This window comes from Dipodomys spectabilis, unplaced genomic scaffold (assembly GCF_019054845.1).
Source record: "Dipodomys spectabilis isolate Male_0828 unplaced genomic scaffold, ASM1905484v1 ptg000140l, whole genome shotgun sequence".
NCBI classification, from domain to species: Eukaryota; Metazoa; Chordata; class Mammalia; order Rodentia; family Heteromyidae; genus Dipodomys; species Dipodomys spectabilis.
In genome coordinates, this window is record NW_024870817.1 from 22,241,271 (window position 1) to 22,262,525 (window position 21,255).

General features: G+C 36.6%; 1 protein-coding gene across 1 annotated transcript in view; it reads left to right on the plus strand.

Moving 5' to 3' along the window:
* Window positions 1-20,115, plus strand: part of Homer1 (homer scaffold protein 1) — a 99,164-nt gene extending 79,049 nt beyond the window's left edge. The window contains exons 7-9 of the mRNA XM_042690916.1: window positions 3,845-3,955; window positions 7,196-7,276; window positions 17,016-20,115. Of these exons, the coding sequence (XP_042546850.1) occupies window positions 3,845-3,955; window positions 7,196-7,276; window positions 17,016-17,204 (381 nt within the window). The 3' untranslated portion in view covers window positions 17,205-20,115. The remainder of the gene's footprint in view (window positions 1-3,844; window positions 3,956-7,195; window positions 7,277-17,015) is intronic.
* The last annotated feature ends 1,140 nt before the right edge of the window (window positions 20,116-21,255 follow it).

A 21,255-nucleotide genomic window follows, 5' to 3' on the forward strand; every position in this document is an offset into this window, starting at 1 on the left:
GCATTTTTTATACTGGTTACTGGCAACAAACTATCTCAGCTTTTATTTAGACATTTTTATCTTGGACTGTACATTTTATTTTCCATTTTTTAAACATTTAGCTACATATTGGCTATTGCAAATGAGGTATTGTAGAAATCATAGATTTTTTTTTATCATTTCTTGAAGAGTATTGGTTGTTTGGGGGATTTTGTTTGTTGTATTAGCAAGTACTTAAAGTGCTTTTATGTTACTTTAAATTTATGGAATTGTAGGCTTAAATGTTAGATTTGATTTATTTTAATTTTTCCCAACTCCTAGGATAAATCTCTTAGTCCCAGGGCATCTTTATCTCTAATACGTAATCCTTCTGAATTTCACTAGAAAGCTTAAACTTTTTACAAGGCCCTCTCACTTGACAGGACTAGACTTTCAAACTGTTTTCACTATAGAAAACAATATGACAGCTTAGTTCTTTCTACATCTAGTTCCCATCCCAACCCCACCATGACTCTTTGGATTCTCCCTGCATGTTCAATTTTAGAGTCACCTAGAGATTTGTGTATTTGGGGTCCTTTCATTTCTTAATTTGTTAACTATTGTAACTACTTTGAATAGTCCTAAAATGTTCAGGCACCTCAGGAAAATAAGAATATAAATGGAATTTTTGCTTGAATTCATCCAAGAAGCACAGCCTGTCAAGTTATTGCTTTATTTCAGACATTTGCCAGTTTGTCTTCTCGTCAGGACTTTCAGTTAATTTTTTTTTTACACTTGCAGTTTGCTGTTGCTATCTGTGGGAAGGTTATGCTAGTAAAAAACACTCCATTAATGTTCTACTATCAGAGTTAAAACTGTTTTGAAGGATTTATTATCTAATGAAACAAAGTTAATATATATTAAACACTAAGAAAATAGTTTCCAAGTTTTTTTTATTTTTTTTTATTTTTTTGTGAGTTGTGGGGCTTGAACTCTGAGCCTGGGCACTCCCTCAGCTCTTCAGCTCAAGGCTAGCACTCTACCACTTGAGCCACAGTGCCACTTCCGACTTTTTCTGTTTATGTGGTTCTGAGGAATAGAACCCAGGGCCTCATGCATGCAAGGCAAGCACTCTGCCACTGAGCCACCTTCCCAGCCGTGTTTCCAAGATTTTTGATCAGATGTTCCATTTTGTAAAGCATAGGAAAGGAGAATTTTAAGATAGGAATGGCTTTCTGGAGAAAATAGGTACTAAGGTGTGATTTGTTGTTTTGATAAGGTCAGAATGTTTTTCAGAAATAAGAGAGACACTAGTCAACAAGTTGGGCATGGTCATGGGGACCATGGCCTAGGAGATTTGCCTGCTACTAGTTGGACATAATGAATCTTGGCCAAAGAAGATGGTTAAGTCGCTCGAGGACAGTTTATAGAGATCTTGAAGATAGAATTGCTAAAAATATAAACAGTTGAAAGACTTTGAATGGAGGAATCACATAGTGAAAGACGGGCTGGGAAGGTAACTCAGTGGTAGAGCGCTTGCCTTGCATGCCTGAGGCCCTGGGTTTAATTCCTCAGCACCACATAAGCAGAAAAAGCCAGAAGTGGCTCTGTGGCTCAAGTGGTAGAGCACTAGCCTTGAGCTGAAGAGCTGAGGGACAGTGCCCAGTCCCAGAGTTCAGGCCCCAGGACCGGACCCTCCCCCCCCCCCCCCCCAAAAAAAAAAGAACAGACAAATTAAGTTATAATTAAGTCCATCTTGGGGCCATTGCTTTTGTATAGGCCTAAGTAATAATGGTCTATAAAGCTATTAAAATGTGAATAGAACAATTGAAAGTGATAAAAGAGATAGACGAATAGAATGTTGAGAGTAATAAGGTATTGAGAAAATTCAAAAGATTTACTATATTCTAGTTACCCAAATTTGTAAGCTTGTTGTGTATTAAGAGTTTTTACAGTCTGTGCCGGATGTGTATACATATGTACACACTTCTAATTATATGATTTTTGTCTATGTTCTCTTTCTGGATGGTCTAACTGTGTGTGTGTGTGTGTGTGTGTGTGTGTGTGTGTGTGTGTGCGCGCGTGTGCGTGCGCGCCATATGTACACACTTCTAATTATATGATTTTTGTCTATGTTCTCTTTCTGGATGGTCTAACTGTGTGTGTGTGTTTGTGTGTGTGCGTGTGCGTGTGCGTGTGCATGCGCGCCAGGATTGAACTCAGGGCCTGGGCACTATCCCTTAGCTTTTTGGTTTAAATGGTCTAACTGTGTGTGTGTGTGTGTGTGTGTGTGTGTGTGTGTGTGTGTGTGTGTGTGTGTGTGTGTGCGTGCGCGCCAGGATTGAACTCAGGGCCTGGGCACTATCCCTTAGCTTTTTGGTTTAAATGGTCTAACTGTGTGCGTGTGTGTGTGTGTGTGTGTGTGTGTGTGTGTGCGTGCGCGCCAGGATTGAACTCAGGGCCTGGGCACTATCCCTTAGCTTTTTGGTTTAAATGGTCTAACTGTGTGTGTGTGTGTGTGTGTGTGTGTGTGTGTGTGCGTGCGCGCCAGGATTGAACTCAGGGCCTGGGCACTATCCCTTAGCTTTTTGGTTTAAATGGTCTAACTGTGTGTGTGTGTGTGTGTGTGTGTGTGTGTGTGTGTGTGTGTGCATGCGCGTGCGCGTGTGCGCCAGGATTGAACTCAGGGCCTGGGCACTATCCCTTAGCTTTTTGGTTTAAAGCTATTGCTCCATCACTTGAACCGCAACTCCACTTCTGGTTTTTTGGTTGTTAATTGGAGGATATATGAGTCTCAGTGACTTAACTGAGCTAGTTTCAAACCACAATCCTCAGACTTGAGCCTTCTGAGTAGCTAGGATGCTACTAGCATGCTGAAGAGCTAGGATTTCAGGCATGAGCCATGGTTTGGCTAGTGTAACTTTTAAGGAGACTCCCCTTTTCTCTTATCTTAAAACATATCAAGTACTATTTGAACTTGCCTGTTTGGGGAGAGCATTTAATAATTTATTATTGACTAAAGAACTATTCTCTTTCCCATAAGAGGGACTAGTGAGCTGGGCACTGGTGGCTCACACTTGTAATCCTAGCTACCAAGGAGGCTGAGATCTGAGGATCATGGTTCAAAGCCAGACCAGGCAAGAAAATCTGTGATTCTTATCTCCAATTAACTACCAAGAAAACAGAAGTGTTGCTGTGGCTCAAGTGGTAGAATGCTAGCCTTGAGCTGAAGAGCTGAGGGACAGCGCCCGGGCCCAGAGTTCAAACCCCACAACTGACAAAAAAAAAAAAAAAAAGAGGTACTATTGATGTGAAGTTTTTGTGGATTCAAATAATTTGTTATATTTTAAACATATCTTTTCTTTAGATTCTCTAACATTTTGGAAATGTATTTGAAAAAATTCTTTGCAAGGCCAGTTTTCAGAATCAATATTTAGTTTGAACATTACAGATGGGAAAGCAGATGGCATGTCTGATATTGGATATATTTTCAAAAGAAATTTTTTTAAGTTTGTTATATTTGCAATGCTGAGGAGCAAACCCATAACCTTACATATGTTAGGCAAGCACACTACTCTGATCTACACACAGTCCTAAAAAGAAATTTTTAAAGAAGACTTTGTTGTGAGTTTATTCTCTCTTGTTATAATCATTTAAGTTTTCCTAATCTGTCCTGTAACCAAGCATGGAAATAATTGTTTTCTTTGTTTTAAATGTGTATCTTTAAAGAATCAATTTATTTCAATCTGAATGTCTTGATAGTTCACCAAATTTTATTTTCATATATCTATCTAAAATTATGTATTATCAGAGGCTTTCTATGTTTTCAGTAAGAAACCCTTTGAAATTGCCATTTAATTTAACCTTTGTTCTCATTTAATTTTAGGTCACTGAACTTGAGTGTGTTAGTAGCCAAGCAAATGCAGTGCATACTCATAAAACAGAATTAAATCAGACAATACAAGAACTAGAAGAGACATTGAAAGAAAAGGAAGAGGTATTTACCACTTTTCATTTTCCTGTAATCTGCCTTATATATGTGTATAAAAATTACAGTCCATGTTAAATTTAAAGATATGGAATAAAGTAGAATTGTGGGATTTTTTAAATGACATTTTTCTTCAATAGTGTAAATCTTATTCATATTTTCTTCATGCTTGTAATTTCTACTGTTGCTATCAAGTATGTCGAACTATGGTGAGGCAATCAGAATAAATAAGAGAATGCCTGTTGTCTTATGTGTGAGAGTTTTATTCATAGCCTCAACAGAAAATCATGAGATTATTAAGTGAATTTTAAACTGTTTCTTTTTCCAGTTTCTAGTCAAAATCTATGTCTTGGGATAGAATTGTATCTCTGAGTTGAAGCAGTCATAAAAAGTCAATACTGTTTTTTTCTAAGTAGTGTTGTTATCAAAGCCATCAAGTTGAATTTGTTGCTTAGGATCACTCTGATCCAGGCCCAGGTGTGATAGTGCAATACTATATTGATTTCAAGGCAAACCTGGGCTCCATGACATGACCTTGTCCAAAACAAAACAAAACAAAACAAAAAGTAAGCAAGATGGCATATTAGGAGCATTTACCATTTGACTCCATGAATGAGAAAAGTCAGATAACTTAGGAGAGACTATCTTTTGAAGAATGAAAATAAGAAGAACAGCTTTTGGAAACCTGAAAGAGGAATACAATCAGAAGAAAAGCAAGGAGAAACCAATCAGCAGAGAAAAGCAGCAAATAGTTCCAAACTCTAACAAGGCTCCCCTCAGGTGAGGAAAGGGAACCTGAAAATAGAAGTACAAAGTAGCCAAAGGACCCTGGTGACAGGCTTGTAATTCTAGTTGCAAAATAACAACATACCACTGTCCAAGCTTCCTATCCAATGCAGGAATGTAGTGAGGCAGAGACTGCTTCAGGGTGTAGCACTTTATATAAATGAAGTTCAGGATGGCGGATCTGTGCAGCAGTCACAAAGCAGAGCTAGAGCTCCCTGTCCATCCTCACTTACCATTGAATTCTATGAAGGGAGGACTCTATATAAGCCTAAAAGGTCTTAAAGTCCAGCCTCCCACGGTGAAGAGCAGACTCAACCTTTGTTTTTTGTTGTTTTTTTTATTGTGTTTTGTTTTTCTTCCTCCATCCCCCAAAGGCTCCTCAACTGTCCTAAGGAAAGGACTAACCAAGTACTTAGCAAATCAGTGGGGATTTTTATTTTTTTGAGACAATGAACTATTTATATTTATGTGAGACAACCCAGTGTAATATACAACTGTATGATCTACTTAGTGAATTTAGAAGGTGAGGGTAGGCTTTTCACAGCATAAACCTTGGGCTGAGTAAGTAACTGAAGCATTTTGAACCCCCATTTGTTGGAAGCAGCTCAGCCAAAATCAAAAGAGACTTACCCCACCTCAATATTGAGGCTGCATGATCTCAGAAGCAGATATGTCGCTAGAGCTAGAAGTTCCCTGCTTGCTGGAAGAACCATCATACTGAGAAGTACCACCATGTACTTCCCCAAGCAACACCCCCAGCAGTGTTAAGAGTCACCGAGCTGGGAAGCACCTCTTGCTTGTACATATTACAGAAAGAATTCCACCTGCATGCTAGGGATTGGCCATCACAACCCTGCTTTCCCTGAAGCTATAGCACCCAGAGCCAACCATCATGCCCACACTATACCTATAGGGGAACTACTACAGGCTCCCAACCAAAGGGAATTGGCACCAAACATACAAAAGGAACTGCAGAAGGCTCTCTAAGGGCCAAAATTTGGAAGAAAACAGCAGACACTCATGCAAGGCTGTAAAGAAGAATGAATGTTACTTGTAGGAAAATGGATGGAACTGAAATTACCATGTGAAGTCAAATAGGCCAATTTCAGGAAGATAAATATTGCATATATTCTCTTGTATTTGGAATCAATACCTAAAATATATGTGTGTATTTGTATGTGTGTGCATGTCTCTGTGCATTTATATTATGTTAGTTATCTGTAACATGAATGTAATTGTGGGACTGGAAAGGGAGAGGAAGAAAAGGAAAATGGGAATTAAGTAATATCAAAGTAGCCAGGCACTGGTGGCTCATGTATGTAATTCTAGCTACTCAAGAGGCTGAGATCTGAGGATTGTGGTTCAAAGCCAGCCGGGGCAGGAAAGGCTGTAAGACTCTTATCTCCAGTTAACCACTGGAAATCTGGAAGTGGTGCTATGGCTCAAGTGGTAGAGTGCTAGCCTTGAGCTAAAGAGCTAAGGGACAGTTCTCAGGCCCAGAGTTCAAGCCCCATGTCTAACAAAAAAAAGTAATATCAAATTACATTGAGTCTATATATGAAGATGACATAATGAAACCTACTAAAACCTGTTTAAAAATAAGAGGTGGGGTAAGAGGATAGGGATAAGAAAGAGCATCAATATGATCAAAATACAATATGTAGACATGAAATAGCACCTTGAAACTTTTTTTTGGTGGGTCGTGGGGCTTGAACTCTGGGCCTAGGTGCTATCCCTCAGTTCTTCAGCTCAAGGCAAACACTCTACTACTTAAGCCACAACGCCACTTCCAGTTTTCTGGTGGTTTATTGGAGAATAGAGTCTCACAGACTTACCTGCCCAGGCTGGCTTTGAACCATCATCCTCAGATCTCAGCCTCCTGAGTAGCTAGGATTACAGGCATGAGCCACTGGTGACCAGCTTAATAAATCTTTTCTTTTCTTTCTTTCTTTCTTTTTTTTTTTGTTGTTGGTTATGGAGCTTGAACTCTAGGCCTGAGCATTGTCCACTCAGCTTTTCAGCTCAAGGCTAGCACTCTACCACTTGAGCCACAGCACCACTTCATTTTTTGTTTTTTGGGGGTTTTTGGCCAGTCCTGGGGCTTGAACTAAGGACCTGGGCACTGTCCCTGAGCTTCTTTGGCTCAAGACAAGAGCTCTACCAACTTGAGCCACAGCACCACTTCTAGCTTTTTCTGTATGTGGTACAGAGGAATCGAACCCAGGGCTTCACGCATGCTAGGCAAGCACTAAGCCACATTCCCAGCCCCTTGGAACCTTTTTATACAATGATATTTGCTATTTTTTAATCATTCTATTCTAGATAACATATCAGTAAAATGAAATCTAAATGCTTATAAAGCAAAGCTGAATAAATTAATGTTTTTCTAAGATCTGGATTAATCATTGTTGGAGAAAATAAATTTAAATGTTATTATTAAAAGCATTGCTCTATCTTTTCTAGGAAATAGAAAGATTAAAACAAGAAATTGATAATGCCAGAGAACTACAAGAACAGAGAGACTCTTTGACTCAGAAACTACAGGTGAGTTACAGTGAAATTTTTCTTTATTTCAGAATAGAATGCCATTATTCTTTCTCTGAGCAATGACATTATTCTGAATCGTATGTAGCAGACTTCAGACATTTTTATTTTCCAGTGCTTCTGATTCATACCTAATCTTCGATTTTTTTCAAAAATTACTTGATAATTTCATCTAAGTAGCTTATAATTATTGGTGGCCATTTATAAATTGTTAATAATTTATTTTGGAAATTTCTACTTTTATCATTAAAAGTATCATGAATTATGAAAATTTTTCTCTAATAGTTTTCATTCTGTTTAGGTACTCTGCTTTTGTAAGATCTATTGAGCTGGTGTATAATTTACAGCAGTGGTTTTAACCTAGTAAAATGCAAGATTTTTCTAATTCATTTTATTTTTCTTTGTATAAGCAACATGCTTCCTAATTTTCATTTATGTACATGCATCCTATCATCAATGAGGTCAGACTTAGTGAAGAAAAATTTTTCAGAATTCATTACAAAATTCTCCTCTTGCCAACTCAGGCACTTTTTTTCCTCTTATATCTCCTTGGTTAGCCTGAGAGTACTTCAGAGAAGATATAAAACCACTTTAGAATCGAAATAAATGTACTTACTCAGTAAAGGATTTTAATAGGACAAGTTAAGAGGAATGTGATAGATTCATAGAAATACCAGATGAGTGAACCAGTAAGAATGAACAAAACTGAATACAGGAAGCTAAAACGTGTTTTGTCATGGAGACAGTGATGTAAAGAGGCAGAGAGAGAAATGTGGATGAATAGTCATTATAAATTCAATAAACGTGAATATGGAAGTAGATAACTTGATGGGGATAGATGGGGTTAAGAGAGAGAGGAAAACAGCGGAAGGGGTGACATTAAACAAGATACATTGTACTTATAAACTGATATATTGAATTGAAACAGCTTTGTACAACTGCATAAAGATAACAAAAATTTAAGAATGAAAAAGTCTGAAAAAAGAATGAACAACATTTATTAAGTACATGCTCTATACAGCTGCTGTGCTAAGCACTTTACTTACATTATACATTTAATTCATACAACAATAAAACCCAAAAGAATTCCAGGCTCAGAGAAATTAATTTATTGAACTTATATTTAAATGGAAATACCCAAATTCTAACACTTATGTCCTTTTCTACCAAACTGTTTCCTTTGGCCTCTACTGACACTGGCTTTTCATAGTATAAGGAGATGAAATTTCTCATTTTAAGCTGGTCAGTGGTTGCTCACATCTATACTGCTAGCTACTCAGGAAACTGAGTTCTGAAGGATTGTGGTTCTGGGCCAGCCTAAGAAGAAAACTCTATGAAGTTCTATCTCCAAAATAAGGGACCAACAGCAACAGAACCAGAACGGACGGTATGGCCCAACTGGTAGAGCTCTAGTCTAAAAAGTACAATTACATTTTAATTGTCTATATGGATTAATGTTTTTCAGCTTGGGGCATTTTACATCCAGGAGGCATTTAACAATGTGTGGAGATATTTTTCATTTTTACAACCAAACACCTACTAGGTAAACCCAGGAATGCTGCTGAACATCAGATTATCTGTCCCAGAATGTCTAGAGTAATGAAGTTGAAAAACCTTGAGGGAGAAACAGAATATAAAGCATGTAATATGAACTGGAAGCAAATGATGTGGAAGAATTCAGCCTAGTTTTTCTCTTTCCAGTTTTGAGTGACTCCATTATATGTTACGACTTGGCTATTACTCAGATAAATTATTATTCACATACATACATTCCCTCTAGTTCTCACACTATCAAGTAGGGTATCAAGGGCCAAGACCAGTTCAAAGATGTTAAGCTTAATCAAGGCCCTTGGCTACCTTGTTCAAAGATGTTAACAAGTTATATCAAAGTACTTGTTTGATTCTAAAGCTTCTGTCCTTTCTGTATCTACCACATTTTTTTAGTAACAAATACTTAAGCCATCCCTAATTACACTTAAAACATTTTTGTCAGTGTAAATTTTTCTCATTTATAGTGTCCATAGCTTGTGAAGAAAAAATCTACAAATCTAAAATGGTTTATTCCTTAATTCTTTTCCCCTTTATTCTAAAAGGCTCTTTTCCTTTTATCCTTTTCTCAAAAGGCTGTTGCCATCCCTAGACCGCCTCTTCAAGTTTCAAATATAATTTTGTTTAGTGCTGTCCTAGGGCTTGAACTCAGAGGTAGGTGCTATCCGTGCTCTTTTTTTTCCCTCAGAGCTAGCACATGACCACTTAAGCCATGGCTCTATTTCTGGCTTTTGATGGAGGGTAGTTTATTAGAGAATCTCATAGACTTTTCCTGCCCAGGCTGGCTTTGAACCACAGCCTTAGACTCAGCCTCTGAGTTGCTAGAATTACAGATATAAGCTAGGCTTACAGGCTTGAGTTCCCCCCCTCCCCCCTCCACACACCTGTTTTAAGTTATCCATTGTGTTCTACCATGACAACAACAATTACTGCTGCTGCTACTGCTACTGCTGCTGCTGCTACTGCTGCTACTACTACTACTACTGCTACTACTACTACTACTTTTTTAGTGTGTTGGAACTGTCAGTGGTCTTTCTCCTTTGTAGGGTTATTGTGGTTCGGTTTCTGATCTTCCATCTTCTCTTCACTATTTTATGCATTGTCCCCAATGACCTCCCTCAATAAAAAATAAGAGAGCTTGAGAAGTACTCTGCATAAATTAGTATTTACACTTTCTTTTTCTTCTTTCCTTCTTCCTTTCTTCCTTCATTCCTTTCCTGTCTTCCCTTCCCTTTCTTTTTTTCTTACCTTTCCTTCCTTCTTCCTTCCTTCCATCTTCCTTCTTTCCTTCCTTCCTCCCTTCTTTCCTTCCTTCCTTCTTTCCTTCTTTCCTTCCTTCCTTCCTTCTTTCCTTTCTTCCTTTCTTCCTTCCTTCCTTCCTTCCTTCCTTCCTTCCTTCCTTCCTTCCTTCCTTCCTCCCTCCCTCCCTTCTTTCCTTTCTTCCTTTCTTTCTTCCATCTTTCCTTCCTTCCTCCCTTCTTTCCTTCCTTCCTTTCTTCTTCTTCCCTCCCTCCCTTCCTTCCTTCCCTACTCTTCCTATCCTTTTATTTTCCTTTCTTTCTCTCTCTCATTCTTTTCTCTCTTATTCTTTCTCCCCCTACCCTCTCTTTCTTTGCCAATACTGGATCTTGAACTAAGGGCCTCACACTTGCTCAGTTTGCTTGCTTACTAGCACTCTGCCACTTGTGCTATACCTGAGAACCAGTATTTTGCTGGTTAATTGGAGATGGAATCTCACAGACTTTTATACTGAGGCTGGCTTCCATGGGTGATCCTCCACTTCTCAGTCTCTTGAGTGAGCCTACATCTTGATTAAACTTACATATTTTAATGACAGGCAACTTGAGCTTTATTCAGTTTCTTTCTTGTAGCTGCATTAAAGTCATGAGACTTGAATGCTTTTATTCCTTTTACCTGTTGATATAGTTTGAAGAGGATGATTAGTAGAAGTCAGTATACACAGTCACCTTGTTGTATAGCAAATTTCTTGCTTTACTGTTTTTGTAACAGTTATTGTTCATTTTTGTGATAATTATTTCTGTCATTTTTACTGATTTTGAAGTGTCTTTCAAGTAAAATACAAGTATATAAAGGTGAGAGAACAAAAAATACAATTTTAACTTAAAGCAATAAGTTAAGCAGTGAATGTGACATGAACAAGGGAAATCTTTATAAGTGTACTGAAATTCAAAGAACAAATTCTCAAAATATATTCCGGCAGTTTCTTTTCTCAGGGTATTCTTTGTTTTCCCTGTCCTTCAGATTGTAGAGCATATCCTTTATATCCCTGTTTTTCAGACTGTAGACAAATATCACTCTGTTATACACAAATGGGAATTTAGACATCACAAAATGAAGGCAATAATTCTGTAATAGAGTGATTTCAGTGAGGTGAGAGACACAGGTAGAAAAGACTTTGTGTTGCTCTTTAGTGGAACACAATTCGGGATTCTCATCACAATGTGAGAGAGACAATGACAGAGTTCAATAACAGAGATAACTGAATAGGAAAGTTTTAACAAAGAAGAGAAATCATCAAAAAAAAGTGATCTATCTGATTTGATTTATGAAAGCACAAACTCAATAAACAACTAGTAAGTGTCCAAACATTCATACAAACAGCCATATAGGAGGTTCCAATAAGAGGATATAGATACTGAAACATTTGGATGTAAAAGAGCAGGAGTGAGCTGATGGCCACATAGCAATTGTAGGCAAGGGGAGCCAGCAGGAAGCACTCAGCTATACTAAATGTTACTATACAACAGAGTTGGGCTTCACAACTAGCCACAGGGCTCCATGTCCAAGGAATCCTATAAGCATTGTAGCATTGTAGGCATGACTGATGTATATAATCCAATGTCCTCAAAAGCCAGATGGCTAATGGCCAAAGAACATATATATAGGGGTGTATAGTTTGAAATAGTTTCTTTTCTTTTTTTTTTTTTTTTTGGTCAGTCATGGGGCTTGAACTCTGGTGGGCCTCTATCACTTGAGCCACAAGCCATTTCCTGTTTTCTGGTGGTTTATTGGAGATAAGAGTTTCATAGATTTTCCCCAGGCTGACTTTGAACTGTGATCCTCAGATCTCAGCCTCCTGAGTAGCTAGAATTACATGTGTAAGCCATCTGTGCTGGGCTGGAATGGTTTCTTAAAATGATCATGCTGATGTTCCTACTAAAGTGGCAACTCCAAATCTTGTGTGAACTAGTCCTAGGAGGGAGGGAGGGAGGGAAGAAAGGAAGGAAGGAAAGAAGGAAGGGAGAGGGGGAGGGAAGGGAAGAAGGAAAGAAAGAGAAAGAAAGAAAGAAAACCCATTAAATGAGGAAGGTGGGGAGAATGCAGCCCAATTATTCAATGAATATCCTATAAAATTAAGAAAATTGCAGGATTTTGTGGAGGTGGGAGGGAAGGGATGGTAGGGGAAAAACAAAGGAAGAGGCAACAATCCTTGATAAGAAATGTACTCTCATTACCTTGCTCATGTGATTGTAACCACTCTGTACAGTATTTTCACAATTTAAAAAAACTTACTAGAAAAAAAGAAAATTGCAGGATTAGAGGCATGGCTCAGGTTGTAGAAAGAAAATTGAAGGGAGGGATTGGGTTGAGAGAGAAGGGAGAGAATAATGAAATGGGTGCCATCAATTAAGATGCATTGTATTTATAAACTGGTTTGTTGAACAGTGACTCCTTTGTACAAATACTTAAAGATAATAACATAATTTAAGAAATTAAAATAATATTAAAAATGAAATTCATTAAAGACACAGTTCCTGCAACTAATAAAAGTTGGCTTATTATATTTATTCTTAATTCCAGTGGATGATTGGACATGATACCTAATACTATTCTTTTCCACAAATGAATTATATTCATATTTTCAAAGTAATATTTTGTGTAAATGTTTCACTCTTCAGTTCTTTTCAGAGAAAACTGAAGATATATTATGAAACCTCTTTTTTTTTTGGGGTCCGGTCATGGGGCCTGAACTCTGGGCCTGAGCACTGTCCCTCAGCTCTTCAGCTCAAGGCTAGCGCTCTACCACTTGAGCCACAGCACCACTTCCAGCTTTTTTCTTTTTGCTTATGTGGTGCTGAGGAATCAAACCCAGGGCCTCAGGCATGCAAGGCAAGCGCTCTACCACTAAGCCAACTTCCCAGCCCATATTATGAAACCTCTTAATAATACCTTCTCAGCTGTTGGATTTGCACATTTTGCTTAACATACTTCCTTGACTCTCAGTTTCTGAGATGTCAGTCCATTGTTGCTGTCAGAGAGTAATTCAGTGATGGTGGTCAGGAAGCATACTGTATTAAAACAAGAGCTATCTTTATCTGGGCACTGATTTATCACTCCTGTAACCCTAGTGACTCAGGAGGCTGAGAAAAGAGGATTGCAGTTCAAAGCCAGCCCAGGCAAAAAAGTCTATAAGACTCTTATCTCCAATTAAACACTAGAAAATGGAAGGAGAAGCTCTGACTCAAGTAGCCTTGAGCATAAAAAGCTCAGGGACAGTGCCCAGGCCCTGAGCTCAAGGCCCAAAACCAAACAAAACTAAAACAAAACAAAAGGAAAAAACCTCTTTATTTATTTACTACTGTATCCTCAATACCTAATAATAGAAGATATTTAGTCACCAGTTGCTTAATAGTTGTTCTTCAAAATGTACATTGTGTGCATCTTCTACCCATTTTTCTGGTCAAAAATTAGTTTTTATACTTGTCTTTATGTTTATGTTCTATTATATAGGATGGTACAGACAAGTAAGGTATTAATAAAGATAAGTTTTGGCTTTATATAGATTAAATGATGTAGGATTAGAACTTAGTGAAAAACTGATTTGGATTTATTGGTAATGGTCATAATATAAATTGGTGGTGGTGGTGGTGGTCATGGGGTTTGAACTCTGGCTTGGTCACTGTCCCTGAGCTCTTCATCTCAAGGCTATCGCTCTACCACTTGAGCCACAGTGCCACTTCCAGGGAGTTTTATTTTGAGTGGTTAATTGGAGATAAAAGTCTCACAGGGACTTTCCTGCCCAGGCTGGCTTTAAACCGCAATCTTCAGATCTCAGCCTCCTGAGTAGCTAGGATTACAGGTGTCAGTCACCATCACCTGGTATAGTATAAATTTTTAAAGCTTTAGTGTTTTAATCTCTATAGCTAACTAATACAGAATTGACCTGCCCAGCTGAACTTTAGACACTTAGTTTTTGCCCTTTAAAGTACTTAAAATGGAGTTGAAAGTTGTACCTGAAATATTCTTTGAGTCAGAATCATGCTTGTGGTATATGTCTTACATCAGTAAAGGAAAAGAGGGAATTAATAAACGCACATATTAAGTAGAAGACTAAATGTGGGAGAGAGCAAAAATCATAGAGAAGTTTGACATTGCTGGCCCTTGCTTTAATTATGTCTGGTTGTCCCTTGTTCACTAGGTTATCTATTCTTCCCTAAGAACATATTCTCAAGCTGGGCACTCACTGGTGGCTCATCCTATTATCCTAGCTGCTCAGGAAGCTGAGATCTGAGGATTGTGGTTTAAAACCAGTCTGGTTAAGAAAGTCTGTGAGACTGGTGATCATCTACCAATAAGCCAGAAGTAAATCTGTGGCTCATATAGAGCACTAGCGTTGTGCAAAAAACTTAGGATAGCAACCAGGCCCAAAGCGCAAGCCCCAGGACCATACACACAAAAAACACAAAAAAGAAAAGAAAATATTCTTTCTGCCTAAATGTAGACTAGAATCATAAGAATTATATTAGATCCATTTTGTTATCTAGCAAGTAAAACTCCTTTAAACAGAGAAATGGCTTAGAGTTGGCAATCCATTCTAGAGGTATAAGAAAATTTAGTAACTGAAAGTATTTTGTTTTGGTTGGTTCCATTGAAAATGTTGGCTGTTTCATTGATTGGCAAAGAGAACAAGGGACCTTTCATTTTATGGAAGGCTTTAGAGGGCAAACTGGGTGGTGGCTGGTGATGTGGGTGTTTGCTTATGAATGACATTCAGTCTATTTTTAAAGTTGGAAACATTCTATCTCTTAAGCTTATTGTATAAACCAGCATAAAAGCATGCTGTGCAATCATGAGTGGAATTTTCACATGTGATTATAATAACCATTTCTTCATAGTTTATACCCTCTGTGGATTTGACCTCTGAATTTATACTTTATTAACTTCAGATTGTGTTCCTTTTTTCTTATCTGCACCTTGCAGACTTTCAAAGAATGAAAAATAGAAACATATAGCTAATATATGTCAACAGTAAATACTTTGAGATGAAATTATATCCTTAAACTCTTCATTTATAAATCATTATGTTTTATTCCCTTCTTAAATATTGCCAGACTCTTACAACTCATCTGTGGCATACTTACTTGACTTGTACATAATTATCTGTCAAACGTGATTAAAGCCAATTTTAGTGGCTCATTCCCAGTAATTCCAGCTACTTGGAAAACCAAAAAAGGCCACGGTCATGGTCTAAGGTCTACATGTGCTACAAGCATGAAGCCTTATCTAAAAAGTAACTAAAACTTAAGACGGGTTTTGGCTTGCATGGAGTCACACACATGCAAGTGTACGACCCTGATTTCAAACTCTTGTGCCACAAAAATGTGGTTATTGGCTGGGCCCTGGTGGCTCGCGCCTGTAATCCTAGCTACTCAGGAAGCTGAGATCTTAGGATCGTGATTCAAAGCCAGCCCAGGCAGGAAAGTCCATGAAACCCTTAATTCTAATAAACCACCAGAAAACTGGAAGTGGTGCAGTAGCTCAAGTCATAGAGTGCTAGCCTTGAGCTGAAGAGCTGAGGGACAGCACTCAGGCCCAGAGTTCAAGCCCCACGACCCACAAAAAAAAATATTTTTTTAATGTGGTTATTGTCAGAATTCTAAATCTACTACTGTTTTCTTAAATGTATGTGAGTCTATTTTCTAATTATTTTTCTCAATTTAATTTTTGAATGTAGTGTGAAAAAAATAAATTTAGGGACAAAGTGCTCATAATCCCAACAGCAGAACTATTTCCTATTTTCTCTTCGCGCACTGATTCCCAGTGCTTGTCCTCATAGTAACAAGTGTTTGCCCAGTTGTAGTGAGCTGCTTCCTAATCTGTTCTTTTCACTTAATGTTTAACAGATTGTCTCTGAAAAATACAATTAAAATTTTTTCCACTGTCCTTTAAAAACTTGATGAAGGTCATTTAGAAATTTACATTTAGATGATATATTTGAAGTATCTTATTTTCTGTGGCTAACTCATGTTGTATAACTAACACCAAATGTTTTCCATTGTCTCATTCATATTTGAATATGATTTGTGTCATACTGTCTCATATATGTGTTTTCTAATTCATAACTTTCAGTCCATTGCTTATCTGAATCTTATTTAAAGCATAATGGTTGATTTTTGCAATTTTTTTATTTGAATTTTAATTGAAATTAAACCATATTAGCTTTCCTGGCATTTATTTTATGTTTTTCATGTTTAGAAGCACTGTTAAGTGCTACAATAATTCCTAATAATTTTCAAGTATGTCAGTTTATTCTGTATGAAAATTGCAAAACAATTTTTGTTATAAACTCTTGTTTTCCTTCTGTCATGTTTTTCTCTTCTCGGTTTTCAGACTAGTAGAATTGACAGCTTTATATTTCTATTATGTACAGTTAGTATGTATCTTCACTATATTTTTTAGCAGGTGAACTATATTCTTATAGTGCATTCCTTTGATATTTGAGACAATGCAGAACAATTAATGTATTCAACCCTTCAGCCCTATTTTTGAGAGTTACTTTCTACTCTATCTCTCCAGAGTTATCTGCTTTCACTTGGGATTGTTTGTAGTTACATGTTTCCTACAGTAGCTAGGCAACAATAAAAATTATGTGCAAATATTCTTCAAAGTAGGTATTTAAGCCTATCTCGTATGTGAAGCACCTAGAGTGCTGCCTGGCACAAAGTAAGAAATCAACACTGACAGTTTGTTGGGGGGATAGATGGATTCATAAACCATATGACTTTCTGAGATGACCTAATCTGAAATTTCTTTCAGTCATGTTAAACTGAGCTCCAGAAGCTTATCCTGATCATCAGACTTACTACATGATACTGGTAATAGCAGAAAGTTATATTGTTCTGTAAATAATGAATTGACATTTATGTATATTATACTTTTGTTTCTAAAGGAAGTAGAAATTCGGAACAAAGACCTGGAGGGACAACTCTCTGACTTAGAGCAACGTCTGGAGAAGAGTCAAAATGAACAAGAAGCTTTTCGCAATAATCTGAAGACACTCTTAGAGATTTTGGATGGAAAAATATTTGAACTAACAGAATTACGAGATAACCTGGCCAAGCTACTAGAATGCAGCTAAGGAAAGTTAAATTTCAGTGCCAATTGATTAAAAGATACACTGTCTCTCTTCATAGGACTGTATGGGCTCTGCATCAAGATTGCACAAAATTTTTTGATTATCACTCCTCCAGGAGGAGAATCTTTTGAAAATTGGAATTGTATATTTCAGTGTAAATTTTAGAATTCAGCTTATAGGTAGTTGGGGAAAAAAAGGATGAAAAACTTGAACTACAAATTACCTCCATGTATATTATTGGCCATAGTTAACTAGAACGATATAAATAGACAATTAATGCAATCTTTTTTTTCTGATATTAGCCAATGGGAGAATTAACAATGTCTGGGTCACATCCTCTTTTTTGTGTTCAACACAGTGAAGATTATCGGCTTTTAAAATTAATTTATTTATGATATCTAGAGCTGTGTTTTGTGCAAAAACTGAGTAATGAAAGCCCTGTCTTTTGTTGTAATCTAAATAATTTCTCAGGATATTTTTGCACTGCTGAGAAGCAGTGCCATTACCAATTAATTCTTGCCAGGAGTGAGAGAACGCTGCATCTTTAATTTAAAAAAAAAACAAAAACACTATAACTGGGTGTATAGACTTCTTCCCTTTTTTGTACTGGAAGATTTTTCACTCTGGTGACTACTCTGGTACATTCTGGTGTTCTCTAATCTTGTCTGTTGTGTAGTTTACTTTTCCATATTGATTCCATGTATTTATGAGAGGATATTGTCTCCCATTTTATTACATATTTTAAAGCCAACTAACAAAGGCAGCTGAGTCCCTCAGAAATTTTTCTTTTTAAATTTCTAATAAATTTGACAACACAGAACTGAAATACAGCAGCCCGTCACTGACGGTCTGGTCTAGCAATGTTAAGTATCTTTACAGAAAAATATGCAGTTACATTTATTTATATATTTTGCAAGAAACCTTTTCTGAATGATCAATACATTTCAATTTATGAATATTAATGGTTGTTGGGGAACTGTTTATTATAGATAATTTTAAGGTGTATAGCAATTTTCAAGGTGATCCATTTACATCAGAGGACTATATCTAAATTGTGATCGTGGCATATGAGATGGAGTTAAGTACTCTATCTGGTCTTTACATCAACCACATCTTTATTCAAACTTCACAAGGCAATATTCTGAACTGTTAACTAGGCATTTCAAAACAGGAATTACATTCAACAGGCTCTTCTCAGTGAGCAGGTTTTAATGTTGTTTTGATGTAATTTTAAAAGACTTTTAGCAAATATGCATTTCTTTATATATTTCTTTTATGAAGCTATTTTAAAAGTAAGCCAAGTGCTACCTGGTCTGCTTATGGAGTAGGAATTGCATCAGAGTACATATATTCTTGCTGTACAATGCCTGTGATGTTGAGGAAGGTTCTTTTTTAGTGTATGCCTGAATATCTGACTCATGGAGCTGATGAATGCACTGATTTTGTTTGTACCCCAAATGACTGAATTGTTAAGTACAAAATTAAGCTAATTAATCAATTTGTAACCATTTTTCACTCATAAACAGCTATTTAACACTAGATAATTTTGTTTTATATTTATGTGTATGTACATAAATACATACATATTAATTTATATTAGAGTGGAAAATAAACGGTTTGTTTCTAAAGTTAGTTTCTACAAGTGAGTTTGCAAGTGTCTCTGACACTCCTCATGTATTATATGTGCTGTAACATCATGTAAGTTGCCTCCATCTACTTTAGGATATTTTCCTAACCTATTTATTAGAGGGAGAATAGTTTAGGTTCATATGCTCAGAGCTAAGATGTTTCTCTGATAAATCAGGTAATGAAATGTAACTGATGGATAGAATTTTGAAGTGGATATGGTTTTATCCATGAATTTCTGAACAAAACAGAATGACAAGTTTTAATTTAAATAAGGGGCTAAAAGTAGGGATCAGGGAATTAAGTTATGAAAGGTTAAACAATCTAAAAAACCAATATAGGCTGTTGAAATGGTAAGTGAATTATTTTAATGATGTAATAAAATATTTTTAAATTTTGGCATAGTGATCATTTAATGGGAAAATAACTCACCAAAATGTCTCCACAGGAATTGTATTGATAATGTGAGACGTGTAATTCAATATATACATATACCCATATGTATATACAGAAAATTATTTTTAATATTTTCCTACTGATATGAAACTTAAAATTGGAAATTTTGTGAGTGTCTTCCTTGTCCAATAGAGCATAATTGTTGATTTTTTTTCTTTTCTTTTTTTTTAGTGATTTAACAATTTCTTGAGGGCTGCACCTTTAAATTCCCAGATTGTCAATAGACATGTACAGCTAATGGGATAAGGTGGACACAAGTGCACATATAAATAAAACCTTATTAAGGCTGTTTTAAACACTCATTTATTACAGTTAGGAGAGTATCTAGAAATCATAAGTCATATTTAGGTTGTGTACTGTAATTTTTTTCATTTCTGTATTATATAAATAACATTTGCATATTAAAATTTGATTTTTCCCAGAGACTAGTATTCTATAATGTATCTATATTTGAGATCAAACTGTGGTAATATATTTGTCAGAACATAATATTGGGGACTATAGCCTGAACACATGGACTTAGAGTGACACACAGGAGGAAAGCAGTGACCAATCCCATTGTGTATAAGTTCCATGATAACTGAGTTCTTGTACAAAATTGAAAACTGGAAAAAAGACAAAAATACACTTTTTATTTTGAAATATAATTTGTTGTTCTCTGGAGAATGTACTTCATCTTTTTTTTTCTTCAGTCTTTTACCTATATTTTAAAGCATTTAAGTGATGACGGCATTTACTTAAATCTCACAGGTGCTACTGAATTTTACATTAGTGTGTCATGCTGTGAAATCCTAACTTTCACATAAAAGGTTTTATAAGTATTTCCCTGCCTGGAAAATTAGTTTTTATACTTCTCCTACTGCCCTAATCCATTCTTCCCTCCCTTGCCTCACTTCCCCCCGCCCACCCCTGCAACAAGAAAGGGTTCACCGAGTTGCATCCTTCCTTGTCCCTATTGAAGACCTCCTGCACCATTATAGATTTTATGTTTGGCTGCCATGGAACTTTAATCCTTGTACTTTTTTTTAGGTGAAACTAAAAAGGACACTCAAAATTAAGCCAACACAATCATCTTTGAAAACTCATTTCTTTGCCCTGTTGAAATTAAACATATTCTTTACCATGTGTGCCTCCGTCGTCCATGTTTTCCTTTAACTCTGGAGCATGCCCTCCAGCTGCTTTCTTCTGTGGTCCTACCTTTCTGCTGTGCTGTGCAGACCAAGGGAAAGCTTGTGGGGTTAAAATTGTAGTTTCACCCCTTTATTTGGTTGGTATGAAATGATTTATCATTCTGAAATTTAATGTTTAGAAACATGAAGCAGTTTTCATTCAGCTTTTGTCTTTTGCATGTGTAGCATTGTTCCCTCTTCATTCATGAGGTAAATTAGTTTATATGAAATCTTTTCTGTGTATAATGCTGGGACGGGGCGGGGGGTGGTGTCAAACCCAGGTCCTTGAATATCATGAGCAAGTACACTGCCAATGAGCTGCACCCCTATAAAACCTTAAAGAAGAAAACTTGCAGGTAAGAAATAGCTGAGACTGATGCATTTTTAAATAATTCTCAATGCTTTAACTTCAGCGGGAATAAGTTATTTGTTGAGAAGATAATTCTTTCTAGTAATCATTAGAAAAGGATAATTTTGAAATAGATATGTATTTCATTTTACTCTACAAGTCTCACTTTTTGCTGAGGCTGGCCTAGAACCAAGATCATAATTATCTCCACTTACCAAGTAGCTGGGATCACAGGTAGTCGTCACCACATCCATCATAAGACACTTAACTAAATATATTTTACATTCACTTTTAAACTTCTATAATGCTTATAATTCTTGGCAATATAAATTATACTTTCTTTGTCCATGCTTTATTTATAGAGCATATTTTAGTCTCAATTTGAAGCAAAATCAATTTCTTTTTTTTTTTTTTTTTTGCTGGTCATGGACCTGAACTCTGGGCCTGGGCGCTG